The sequence below is a fragment of the Grammomys surdaster genome, unplaced genomic scaffold (assembly GCF_004785775.1).
Source record: "Grammomys surdaster isolate TR1022 unplaced genomic scaffold, NIH_TR_1.0 125750, whole genome shotgun sequence".
In the NCBI taxonomy this organism is placed as follows: Eukaryota; Metazoa; Chordata; class Mammalia; order Rodentia; family Muridae; genus Grammomys; species Grammomys surdaster.
The window spans coordinates 2609253-2622830 of NW_021620582.1; the positions used below are offsets into that span (position 1 = coordinate 2609253).

The 13578-nt window shown below is 42.0% G+C and overlaps 1 protein-coding gene across 4 annotated transcripts in view; it reads right to left on the minus strand.

Moving 5' to 3' along the window:
- The window catches only part of Acin1 (apoptotic chromatin condensation inducer 1), a 45422-nt gene that overhangs the window by 15451 nt on the left and 16393 nt on the right, over nucleotides 1–13578 (minus strand). For all 4 annotated transcript variants that reach the window (XM_028788472.1, XM_028788471.1, XM_028788469.1 and 1 more), the window contains 4 exons: nucleotides 9765–9853; nucleotides 7038–8306; nucleotides 6247–6465; nucleotides 4120–4235 (listed from right to left, as the gene is read on the minus strand). In XM_028788472.1, the coding sequence (XP_028644305.1) occupies nucleotides 4120–4235; nucleotides 6247–6465; nucleotides 7038–8306; nucleotides 9765–9853 (1693 nt within the window). The remainder of the gene's footprint in view (nucleotides 1–4119; nucleotides 4236–6246; nucleotides 6466–7037; nucleotides 8307–9764; nucleotides 9854–13578) is intronic.

Sequence of the window (13578 nt, forward strand, 5' to 3'; positions counted from 1 at the left end):
CACACACACACACACACACACACACACACACACACACACACACACACACACACGCAACAACAATTTATGAAATAAGAGGCTATGAATTTGAAAGAGCACAAGGAAGTGTATGTGGGAAGTTTCAGAGGGGGAAAAGGGAAGGGAAAAATGACGTAATTATCTCAAAAAAAGAAAAAATAGATTCATTATTTTATGTGCATGAGTGCTTTGCTTGAATGCATGCATGTGTACCATGTGTGCCTGGTGTCAGCAGACCACTGACACCCCTGAAACTGGAGTTACAGGTTATGAGTCACCATGTGAATGCTGGGAATCAGACCCAGATCCTCTATAAGAGGAGCCAGCACCTCTAACCTCTGAGTTGTCTCTCTAGCTTCTTCTATTTCCCTTTGATGAATTTTACAGGACTCAAGAATTCCTAAGATGCTATTTGCAGAAGATAATAAAACTGTCCCATCTTTTTTAGACAAAGGCACATTTCTCCATTTCATTAGCTCTTGAACAAATATCTCTGACCTGTCATGTACTGGGAACAAGAGAAGAAGACAGGGATCCCCATGTAAGCCCATACACACAAAGCAGCACTGCTCAGAAGGAAAGGACAGAATTACTTAAATACTAACATTACATTATAATATGAATGATATAAGAGACACTTAATGGAAAAGGCAACTTCTATAGGTATATAAGTTTAAACTTTAGTTAGTATTCAAAGTCCTAAGATGCTAAGGACCTCATATGAAAACTTATTAAGAAACACTGAAACCTGATACCCTAGGAGCTTAGTTACAAGACAAAACATGGGTAGTTTATCAGTTTATCCCAATATACAAATTACTTAGAGTACGCAAAATCTGATAATAAACTATGTTTTTCGTTTGTTTAAAATTTGGAATACTGGCATTAAGTCTCCCAAGGAGCATCAGATTGCTGTACTGGTTTAGAGAAGTATTTCATTCCTCTTCTCAAGGCATAAAGACAAGTAAGCACAGCATCAAGAGTCTGAAGCTGCTGTTGGTTACTAGGTTGTGTATACAAAAGGCTGTGTTTAGAAAAGGTTGGTTATAAGAATTAACTGCTGCCCAAGAACAACTGCAGCCACAAAAACAAACAAATCAACCCCCCCAAAAAACAACAACAAAACCAAACTTTTCACTGCTACTGCTTTTTTTTTTTTGGAGACAGTCTCATTGTAGAGCCCCTGTTCTGGAACTCTCTATGTAGACCAGGCTGTCTTCACATTTACAGAACCCTCACCTACTGTCAGCACCTCTACTTGTGTGCTGGGATTAAAGGGGTATGCTATAACTGGCTTATTTCTTACATTTAGAGCACCTCAGATAGAATCAGAATCAAAATAGGTTTAACCAACTAGAGTAAAAATGATCCTTGAAGTAAATTCTAACTTTTTCCTGTTAACAACAGGAAATTCTAACCTTTTCCTGTTAGCAATATTTTGCTACTGTTTTGTAGTTATATGATATTGAGATAGATAGGAAAAACAAGATTTAAGCCACCAATATTCTTCTTCTTTAGTATTTTAAAAAGATCTTACTTTTTAAAAGTTGCACAAGGGCTCTAGAGGGCTACCAGGCTGCTAAGATTGGGAGTGCTGTCAGTCAGTTGAAATATAGGAAACCCACAAAGATTTATTTACTAAATTCTTTGTGAGAACAGATACATGGGCTTAGGCCTTTGAACACATTTTGGTTAGGTTGCTGAACAGATTGTCTACCACAGATCAAGGAAGACAATGGACAATTTTAGTATTTGCCCAAGCTTTTACCTTGTCAGAATCAATATGATCGGATTATCTTAGCCATAAAGTGAAGGTCAAAATCACCTCTAGCAGTAAAAAAAACCTTCTGTATAAAACCCTAAGCTTCATATATCCCACAAATGAATGGAAAAATCCAGAAATAAAAGCCTTTCCAAACAGCAAGCTAAGCCCCTCTCTTGCTAGGGAACACTGCAAACACTACTACTGCTTAGCTGGACAGGAACAGTTCTCCAAGGTGTCAACAACTTTACTTCTTTTCCTTTCCTTTTCTGGTTTCTGAGACAGGGTTTCTCTCTGCAGCCCTGGCTGTCCTGGAACTCACTCTGTAGACCAGGCTGGCCTCAAACTCAGAAATCCGCCTGTCTCTGTGCCCTGAGTGCGGGGATTAAAGGTGTGCCCCACAACACCAGGTGTGAACAACCACTCTAAAACTGCCAGTATGCAAGGCCATGCTGTACCTTCATGGACCCAGGAACATGACATATTATTTTGAATGACATACAGAGAGCTTTCACCCTTCATCATAGATGGTGTGAGCTTGGAACTCTCAACACCTTCCAGAGTCCCTGAAGTCTCATTTCATGGTCCTAGGGAAAAAACCCTCTCTCAAACGGCAATGAACTTGTTTCACAGTAGGAAAACTAAATAAACCTTTTCAAAGGGAGCAAGCTTTTGGTTTGTGAATCAAAAAAAATTATATATATACATTATATATATAAAAAATATATACATAATACATATATATATATGCCACAAGATGGCAGCAGAGGCAAGAATATGAGAAGACTAGCAAAACTACTGCAGTAAAGCACTAAACCATCATTAGTCACAAGAAATGAGACCATGCCATTTGCCCACCACCCTCCAAATTAGACTTAAAAGACAGTTAGACCTCTCATAAGTATGTAAACGATCAGACTATTATACAGAAGGAGATAATACTGGTAGCCAAATTTAAAAACACACAAATACAAAGCAATAGGACATTTTCCAAAGCAAGCCAGAATTCCTGCTGTTTAAAAGGGAAGCAATCTCACTCTTTCAATACTTAAATAAATGTTTAAAGACAGGGTTTCTCACCATAGCAGGTCAGCCTTGAAACTTACTATGAAGCTAAAGATGACATCCGATCCTCCTGCCTCCACCTATGTAGTCCACGCTGGCCCTCAACTCAAAATCTGCCTGCCCTAGGCTCTAATGCAGTGGCACCATGCTCAGGTTTGTGATAGTCCTTTATTTATTTATTTATTTATTTATTTATTTATTTATTTATTTATTTATACACTGCAACTGTCTTCAGACACACACCAGAAGAGGGCATCAGATCTTATTACAGATGGTTGTGAACCACCATGTGGTTGCTGAGAATTGAACTAAGAACCTTTGGCAGAGTAGTTAGTGCTCCTAATCACTGAGCGATTTCTCCAGGCCTGTGATATTCCTTTTTGTTTTGTATTTTTAAGAGACAGTGTCTCTCTCTGTAGCCCTAGCTGTTCTATAATTGTTATACAGACTAGCCTCCAACTCAGTGATCTATCTCTGCCTCCCAAGTCCCGAGATTAAAGGCATGTATCATTAAGCCTAGCCTATACAAGTACTTGATATGCAGCATTGGTGTGGAACTTGTCAACAGGTCTGACTTCAAATCTATGGCAATTCTCTTGTTTCTGTCTTCCTGAGCATTCTTGTATGCCTACTGATTGATTTTGCAATAGATTTTCATCTAGCTGCTGTCAATCTGCCATGTGCTTGCTGGAGTTTAATCCTCTGGCAGTCCCCTCACAAGTGGGATTACAGCCACAAAACAGCATGCCTAGCTTGTAGACCATTCTTTATTAAACTGAGCTCTTGGGCTCAGATGTGATTCGAACACTGAGTTAGGATTCTGTATTAAGCAGCAGGGTTACACTCAGGTGTTTAACTGTTTAAAGCAGTTGTCTATTTCAGCTCCAAGATTCCACATGTATTTTCTTTTTTTGTTTTTTCAAGACAGGGTTTCTCTGTGTAGTTCTGGCTGTCCTGGAACTCACTCTGTAGACCAGGCTGGCCTCGAACTCAGAAATCCGCCTGTCTCTGCCTCCCAAGTGCTGGGATTAAAGGCGTGCGCCACCACTGCCCGGCCTCCACGTGTATTTTCTTATGCCCCATCACTACTTTCCAAACCACCTTAATGTTCTGGGAGTTGAGGCCCTACCATAGTGACATTAAAGTCTGGCTTCTGTCCATATAAAAATACTTCCTTCATGTTTTAAAAGGAAATCAGGACTGCTGAGTAAAAGAAACCCTATGGAGCAAAGGTTGATCCCACACTTGCCATTCCTTGTTATCTCCTTACTTACACAGTGTGATGAATCCTTTCTGATTCTGGTAGACGAGAGATCTGAGTCTCTGAGGTTTGAGGCTGTGTGGCAGCTGGTGGTTCTGCCTCTTCAGCTTCACACTTCTTTGGGCTCCCCTGTTAATATTGAGAGCAAAAAACAAACAAAATAAAGGATTTAATCCTGTTATATTAATTTTTTTTTTAACTTGAAGCTAGTAAAAGACAGAATAGGACACACATAGTAGCAATTTCACATAAGGCCGTCTTCGTTATTTTAGAATGTGGAATGGGATAATGGCTTAGGATCATTTCTAAATAAATTGTTTTTATTTCATGCAGGTTCTCATTTTGTAGCTCTGGCTGGTTTAGAACTCACTATGCAGATCAAGATAGCCTTGCAACTTACTGCTGCCCACTTACTTCTGCCTCCTGCATGCTCGGATTGAAGATGTAAGCCACCAAGCCTGGCTAAAGGAACTTGACTCTCTAGGCCAAGGCCTGTAATCTCAGCACTCTGGAGGCTAAGGCATGAGGACTTGCAAGGTATGAGCAAGACTCTGGTTTTGTTTTTGTTTTTCTCAAGATAGGGATTCTCTGAGTGGCTATGGCCATCCAGAAAATCACTCTGTAGACTAAGCTGGCCTTGAACTTGGAGATCTGCCTGCCTCTGCCTCCCGAGTGATGGGACTGAAGGTGTGAGCCACCACCACCACCAGCTCCCATAACCTCTTTTGAGACAGGGTCTTGCTATGTAGCTGAGACTGGCCCTGAACTCAAAGCAATCCTCCTTAATACTAATATATAAGCCTGTGCTATTGTACCTGGCTCTAGGACTTGAGGGGTGGGGTGGTACATGCCTTAAGTCCCAGCACTCAGGAGGCAGAGGTGACAGATCTCTGAATTTGAGGCCAACCTGGTCTACAGTTCCAGGATAGCCAGAGCTACAAAGAGAAACCTTATCTCAAAACAACCAAGCCAAACCAAACCAAACCAAATAAAAAAGCCACAAGAAAGAGCGTCTCTCTATTATACAGATCTGGTTGTCCTGGAACTCACTATTGTAGACCAGACTGGCCTTGAATCTCAGAGATCTGCCTGCTTCTCAGTGCTGAGATTAAAAGTGTATGCCACCACATCCAGCTTACAATTCTTTTTGAAAGAAATGAGAAAAGGCCTCCCTGTGGGGGCAGGTAGGTGGAAGGGCTCTGAAGAAGAACATAACTTAAGCTACCTAGAGATGAGAATGTTGCTGTTCAACTTTACACAAAGCTTTGACCATCCAGGGTGTTAAGGTCTATACACATGCTATGAGGTATGCACCTGCATACATGTTAGTATGTTAAAAAAGAAAAGGCAAGGCAGGGTGGGGGGAACTTGAGAGATACAACTCTGGGGTTGAAAGCCTTGGCTGCTCTTATAGAGGATTCACATTCAGTTCCCAGCACCCACACAGCAGCTTACAAGCAAAGTTAACTACAGTTCCAGAGATTCAATGCCTTCATCTGTCTTCTACATTCACACAGTTCATTTGATTCATGCAATCGAATACTCACACACATAAATCTTTTTTTAAAAAAAAAAGAGGTCAGGGTGATAGCTCAATAGATGACGGCCTGAGTTCTATTCCTGAAAACCACATGGTGGAAGAATCAAGACTTGGCCTCTGACCCACATGCATGCCATGGCACACACACCAACCTCCAACAAACAGACAAATGAATGACTGTTGGTTTAAAAAAAAGAACAATTAAGAAGTGTTCTCAGCCAGACAGTGGTGGCACACGTCTTTAATCCCAGCACTTGGAAGGCAGAGGGAGGTGGATTTCTTAGTTCGAGGCCAGCCTGTCTACAGAGTGAGTTCCAGGACAGCCAGGGCTACACAGAGAAACCCTGTCTTGAAAAAAGAAACAAAAATTACCAACAACAAAAAACAACAAAAAAAGAAGTGTTCTCAACCATCTGCATTTCTTGACTCCCATCCAGACAGATTCTTGAATTTCATAGTGAAGATACATGCTGGTGCACTGCACATACCTGTAATCCTACCAAGTGGAAGGCCAAGGCAGAACCATTAGTTTGAAGTTGGCCTGAGCTATACAGCAGGACCCTTTCTCAAAAACATGAACAATGAGAAAATCAGGCCTACCTGTTCTGGCTGTAACCTGTGGACCACGTGCTTTTGCTCTGGCTCAGGCTGGCTCAGAAGCCTCCCCCGGACAGAGGCTGAGAACGTGGGAGTCTTCTCCTTTGGTTCAAGGACCTGCAGCTGTGGCCCGGATGGAGCTGCAGCCTCCTGACCACAGGAAGGATCTTTGGTTTCAGTGTAGCTGGTGTTGCTGTCTCTGGAGACTCCAGGGCTCAGAGACTAAAAACACAAAAGGAAACACAAAAGGGAAATTATTTTATATTCTAAATGTTTTGGAGAGGTGAGTACGAACAGATGCTGTACATCCAGGAGACCACCAGACTTTTCCCAGCCTTTCATGACCCAATCCAGAGTCTGGCTTTACCTTTTTGATAGAGAGACTGGACTTGATATATACCCAGGATGACCTCGAACTGATCCTTTAGCCTCTACCTCCCAAGTGCTGGAAGTTCAAGCTGGGTTACGAATACCTGACCTTCTTCTAGCTCTTTTTGTCTCATGTGTGTACTCTCATTTAAGTGAACAATCTCCAACTACATATTCAACAAATTTACTAAGTTTCATCCAGTGGCTTACACTCTCAAGAAGCTTGTATTAATGAGAGGTTTATTCAATATGCTTTGTAATCAAAGGGATTCAGAATGGGCGGGGATTCCAATGACCAATGCACTGACTCTGTAATGAAGAAAAGTCAACGGTGAAGACTATAGGACTCTTCTATTCCTGTTAGAAATCATTATAGTTTATTCTGCATTTCAAAATTACTAGAGACAGGATTTCTCCATACTCACTTTTCTGCTGCTGCTTGATGCAGAACGGGAACGAGATCGGGAACGTGACCTGGACTCTGATGTTGACCTGGAGCCCACCTTGGGTCTATCATGAGGGTTGGCATGAACTCGTATTTGGGATACATCTCTTTGTTTAGATCTTGGAGATGACTGTGGGCGGGAAGCTGAACTGTCAGGAGATCGAGATCTAGATCTAGAGCTGGAGGATGAAGGGGAGGAGGATCGGCTCGAGGATGAGTCAGCTGACTGTTTCAAATTGTGGTCTGGGAAGAGTGTGTGGGAAGCTCTTCTGCCCTCCTTCTGTTCCAAAGATTGTTTCTTCATAGGTTCCTCAGTGATCCCTTTGGCGGGTGCTAACTCCTCTACAGTTAGAGGGAGGAGGGGAACAGATTTTTCTTGCTCAGTTTCAACACCCTTCTGGGCTGAGTATTCAGGCAGTATGCTTTTCTGAGCCAGAGGCAGGACGTTCTCATCTGACACTCTCTCTGCTGGAGACTCTGCTTTGGTATCTGTAGTACTTGACAAAGGAGACAGGCTTCTTACCAGCTGCATGGTATGAGGAGACACTATTGGCTCCCTGATTCCAGCATCTGTACTAGGAGGAGATAACTGAATGAGGACAGGGGGTGCTGGGCCTTCCACTGGCTCTATTTCTTCCTCTTCCTGGAGTTGTATATGAGTTTGCGGAGATGACGCTTCCTTGGTAAGTAAAGGTGGGGGTGTTTCCTCTTCACTGACTATTTGTTCTGGCTGCAGCACAACTGGGGCCTTCTCTAGGTCTTCAGGAAGCGGAGGCGGGGAAGGAGACTGGGATTTTTCCTCTAAACCTTGTGAAGATTTTACCTCATTTTCTTCTTGAGGGAGAGAAACAATCTGTGTCTCTTTCTCTTGTTGCTGTCTGGCCAGATGACTTCTTCTAGCTTCTTCCTGGGATCTTGTAACTCGCCCTCCTTTCTCTAACTCATCCTTTTCCTGGGATCTTATGAGTGGAGGTTTCTCATCCACTACCTTTTCTGGTTTTGCTCTGGTCATCTCTTCCCCCTCTTCATCCTCAAACTGTTTCAGGATTGGTGCCTCAGCCGCTCTAGATTTCTGTCCCTCATCTACTTCCTCTTCCTCCTCTTCATCATCATCATCTTCTTCCTCATCTTCTTCCTCCTCCTCTATTTTTAAATTTCTATCTGCTCTGACCCTCAGATTTCTAGATGGTGTCTCTTGATCCTCTTCCTCCTCAGCAGCCTGACTGTACTCAGGGAGCTTAGCTCTTGCCTGAAAGAAAAGACATACAATGGTTTCAGATACATCTGTTTGAAGTGAACAGAGAAGAAGCATCTCTCAAGGCACTCTCGGGAAGGAGAAATTCAGCACACAGGAAGTGGGTAAGACAGTAACCGCTGCTGAAAGGACTTCTCAACAAATACAAAGCTGAGAACACAAGAAGCATGGCAGTGAAGTGGCTTCTCAATTGTGGTTTAGCTTCCAATCTCTTACTCACTTTTAAAAAGATTTATTTTATTATTTATTTTTGTACATGTGTTATCCTTGTAAGCACAAGTGCCAGCAGAGGCCAGAAGAGGGATTCCTGGGAACTGAAGTTACAGAGGCTGTGAGCTGCCATAACTGTGGGTAGCTGTGGGTACTGGGGCTACAACTCAAGTCTTCTGGAAGAGCAGCCAGTGTTCTGAACTGCTAAGCCATCTCTCTAGCCCTGGTTCTAATGTTTTTTAAGGCTTATTTCATGTGGATGAATAGTTCGCTCACATGTATACAGGTACATCATGTGTGTGCCCAGTTCCTAAGGTCAGAAGAGATCTTCACCTCTGAGCCACTTCTCTCCAGACCCTGACTTAATTTTAAACTTTTAACATTAATACAGACAGAATATCTACAAGGTAAAAGGGAGAACTAACCTATTGTTACTTAGCATTTCTTTATCACTTTGGCCTTCTCCCCCTTTTCTCTTTGAGATGCAACACCACACTCTGCATCTCATCTTCCTTCTCCTTCTTTCTCTCTCTTTGAAACAGGATCTCATGTAGCCCAGAGTGGCCTCAAATACAGTGAGCAAATGTCTCTGTTCCCGAGTGCTGAGAATCAACTGGATCACACCTAGTGCTGTCATAACTTTGCAGTCAATTACCCTGCGGCTATACTTCTACACTGTTCTTCCTTAGCATTGGATCATAGTTTTAATTAAATAACTGTGTCACATGTCACATCTTGTCTTATTACTCAGTTAAGAATACAGTCCAGCCTATTGACTTTCATATTTAATTATTTCAATATTTAAAAGATGCAGTTTGTGTGTATGTGTGTGTGTGTGTGTGTGTGTGTGTGAGACTCAAGAAGACAACTTGATGGGAGCTGCTACTCCCCTTCTGCTGTGAGGGTCTCAGAGATTGAAACCAGGACATCAGGCCTATACTCACTCAGACCTCACAGTTAAGTTTTAAAAACCCACATATGTTCATGTCAGCCATAGTAGCACATGTTGGTAACTCCAGTATATGGGAAAACCAGACAACAGGATCCAGTAAGGGTGTCTCAAAAAAAAAAAAAAAAAAGTTAAAAATGTACATATTTGATCAGAAGCCTGAAGGTCAGAGCAGATCTAAACCACAAAACAAAACCAGTGACTAACATGAGGAGCTGGCCACACAGACAGAGATGGCAGCTCTAGAACAGCCTGAGATGCAGAGAGCAGTCTGCCTGGAGGGGTTAGGTTACCTGTCTAACCCTGGATGATCGTCTTTCTCCTTTCCTCGGTTTCTCGTCATCAGATTCACCTTTTTCTTCAGAAAAAGAGGAGCTCTTTCCTATCAAACAAAGAAAATCAAGTCATACTCATGAAATGAAAGCCTTGACTCAAGACTTCCTAAAATCCAACCAACTATTGCCTGCAAGGTGTTGCACAAACTAGTTCTACATTTTTTCACATATATGCTCAAGGCTACACAAAGGTTCTTTTCTAATAATTCTTGCTATGAGGCTGGAGAGATAGCTCAGCAGTTAAGGGCACTGACTCCTCTTCCAAAGGTCCTAAGTTCAATTCACAGCAACCACATGGTGGCTCACAAACATCTGTGATGGGATCTGATATCCTCTTCTGTTTTTTTTTTCTTTTTTCTTTTTCGAGACAGGGTTTCTCTGTGTAGCCCTGGATGTCCTGGAACTCACTCTATAGACCAGGCTGGCCTCGAACTCAGAAATCCGCCTGCCTCTGCCTCCCAAGTGCTGGGATTAAAGGTGTGCGCCACCACTACCCAGCTTTCCCCCTCCCTCCCTTTCTTTCTCCCCCTCTGGCCACGGTCGCTCGCTCCTGCCCAAAGGTACTTATTATCATGTATGAGTACACTGTAGTTGTCTTCAGACACCTAAAAGAGGGCATCAGATCTTATTACAGATGGTTGCTGGGAACTGAACACATGACCTCTGGAAGAGCAGTCAGTGCTCTTAACTGCTGAGCCATCTCTCCAGCGCCCCCCCCCCCTTTCTGGTGTTCTCAGATAACAACAGTATTGTCACATACATTAAATAAATAAATAAATAAGTAAATCTTAAAAAACAAAGCAAAAAAACTCTTGCTATGCATTTTGAGGAATATTTTAATAACTCAAAAGTAAAGTAACTTCCAGAAACTTCAAACTGCCCAGCAGGGGTACAGAAATACAAAGCATACCTAGTTCTATAATGTCTTTTCATATTGTGAAGCAGAATTTGAGACTTTACCATTCTGAAGCCAGGAATGGTCACTCACACGGTCACTCAGCCTTCCAAAGGCTGAGGCAGGAGCACTGCCATGAACTCAAGGCCAGCATGAGCTGCTGCTATATGTTGAGTTCCAGGCCAGCCTGGACCACAATGTGAGACTCTCACAAACATAAAAGCAGGAAGTTCTCACTGCTTTGTACCCTTACCAAAGTTATTCTATGTATACAGGTGTCTTGCCTGCATCCGTGTATATGCATGATTTTTACTTTGTCCCTTCAGAGGCCATAAGGAGGTATCAGATCCCCTGGAGTTGGAGCTACACATAGTTGTAACCCATCATGTGAGTGTGGGAATCAAACCCAGGTCCTCTGGAAGAACAGACAGTACTCCCAATTGTGGAGGTCCTTCTCTAGTCCTTGTATCACATCTGAAAAGTGTGTCTAGTACTATTATTTGTTAGTCCTTCTTACCAACACTAGGAATTAAAACTCATGGCCTTATACATGCTCAACAAACACTCTAGGGAGCTGGAGAGACTGTTCAGAAGTTAAGAGCATTGGCTGCTCTTTCAGAGGACCTAGGTTTGATTTCCTGCACACACATAGTAGCTCATAATCATCTCTAACTCCAGTTTCAGGAGATCTGATATCCTCTTCTGGCCTTCCCAGGTACCAGGCATGTACAAGGTGCACAGACACACAGGTAGGAAAATACCTATACATTAAAAAAGAAAATTTTAAACAAAAACCATGCTACCATTAAAGTATACTCTCAATCTCTTGTTTTGGCTTGAGACGAGGTATTGCTGTCCTGGATCCTCCTGCCTTTGATTCCTGAGTACTACAATTTATATGTGTGAGCCATGCTGACTCTACTGGCTAGATTTGACCAAAATATTACGATTAAATATACCAGTCAATCTGTACAATCATAAACTCAAGAAATGAATAAAAAGTTTTTTTTTTTTAAAATGGAAGTTAGGAATATAGCTCAATAGTATGGAGTACTCTCTTAACCAAGTGGCAAAGACCTGGGCTAAAACTCCCAGAGATAAAAAGGAAAAGGCTGAGTGGTGGTGGTACATGCCTTTAATCAAGCACTTGGGAGGCAGATGCAGACAGATCTCTGTTGGAGGCCAGCCTGGTCTACAGAGTGAGTTCCAGGACCAGCAGGGCTATGTAGAAACAAAACAAAAAAGTACACTGACAAATTAATTCATGCTAAATGAACAGGGCTTTAGAACTGGGTCCTCCTAACTGTTTTATACACTGGTGTTCAAGATGGAAAGTTTTTTCTTCCTTTCAAGGAAAAGCAAGCTTGAAAATGATCAGTCTAAGCCATTCAAGTCTAGAATGTTTAACTAGAACATTATAGTACAATATAGAAGATCTGAGCACAGCTCAGTGGTGGAGCACAAGCTTATTTGCAGACATGTCGTACTAGGTTTAATCTCCAATGTGGGCAGAAGTCATACAGAATGGCATTATATGGATAAGAATTAGTTTAGGAAACAGCAGGGGGATGGAGAGATGGATGGCTCGGTCGCTAAGAGTACTGGCTACTCTTCCAGAGGACCTGGGTTCCACTTCCAGCTGTCAAATGGTAGCTCACAACCAGCTGTACCTCCAGTTCCAGGGGATCTGATGCCCTCTTCTGGCCTCCACAGGCACTGCAGTGTGGTATGAAGACAAATATGTAGAGAAAACACCCATACAAACAAAATAAAATTTAAAAACTAGCATAAGAATAGGAGGTGCTCATCAGAAGAGTGGGTGGTTTCTGAGGAGAGTGCTTGTCTAATACTGCACAAAGCTTGGGTTCAATGTCCAAAGGGAAGGACAGCAATAAAAATAATTCTATTCTAAATACTTAATTAGCTAAGACATAACTTTAATAAAGCTCAGAAAGGGTGGATGTGGACGTGGACTGGAGATGGAGCTCAGATGTTTAGCAGGCACAAGGGCCCCACTTCAGTCCTGATCAGGCACCACCAAGAAAGTTTAAAGCACACACAAATCATGACCTATATGAGTAGTATTTAAACCAGCGCAAACAAGCCTGGTTGCTTAAGCTGACCCAGGATCTGCTGCTGTTCTCCATATACCAATAATTTAAATTAAACTAGGCTTTCTTTTATAATAAACAAAACCAAACTAAAACTAATAAAACCAACTGTTTTATAAATTTTTAATTCCATGATAACTTGATTAACAAGATCTTTGAAATGATATACTTTCATATCTGAGCAAATAAACATTTGCATCACTTGCATTAAGATTGTTTATATAGGATCTACATGACATACAGTGACAATCTACACTCCCACAAACATAGGAGGCATCCTAAGACACTACTGGCTGGCTGGGTGGCAAGTGGTACATACCTTTAACTCAGCACTCAGGAAGCAGAGGCAGGAGGATATCTGTGAGTTTGAGGCCAGCCTGGACTACTAATTGAGTTTCATGATATCCAGGAAACCCTATCTTGAGAAAACAAAAAACGAACAATCCCTCTCCTCAAACAAAACTACTGGCTGAATGACACAATCTCATAATTCACTGACCTGAATTAGGTTATATTACAAAGTAAATAAAGCTTAAAGCTAAATGGAGAGATGCTATTTTCCATAAATTTAAAAGCAAAGCACTTGATGGATGTGGTAGCCATGCCTTCAATCCCAGTACTAAGGCAGTGACAGGCAGATTTATGTGAATTTGAGGCCCATCTACATAAGTGAGTTCCAGGACAGCCAGAGTCACTTAATAAAGAGACTCTGCCTCAAAACACACACACACACACACACACACACACACACACACACACACACACA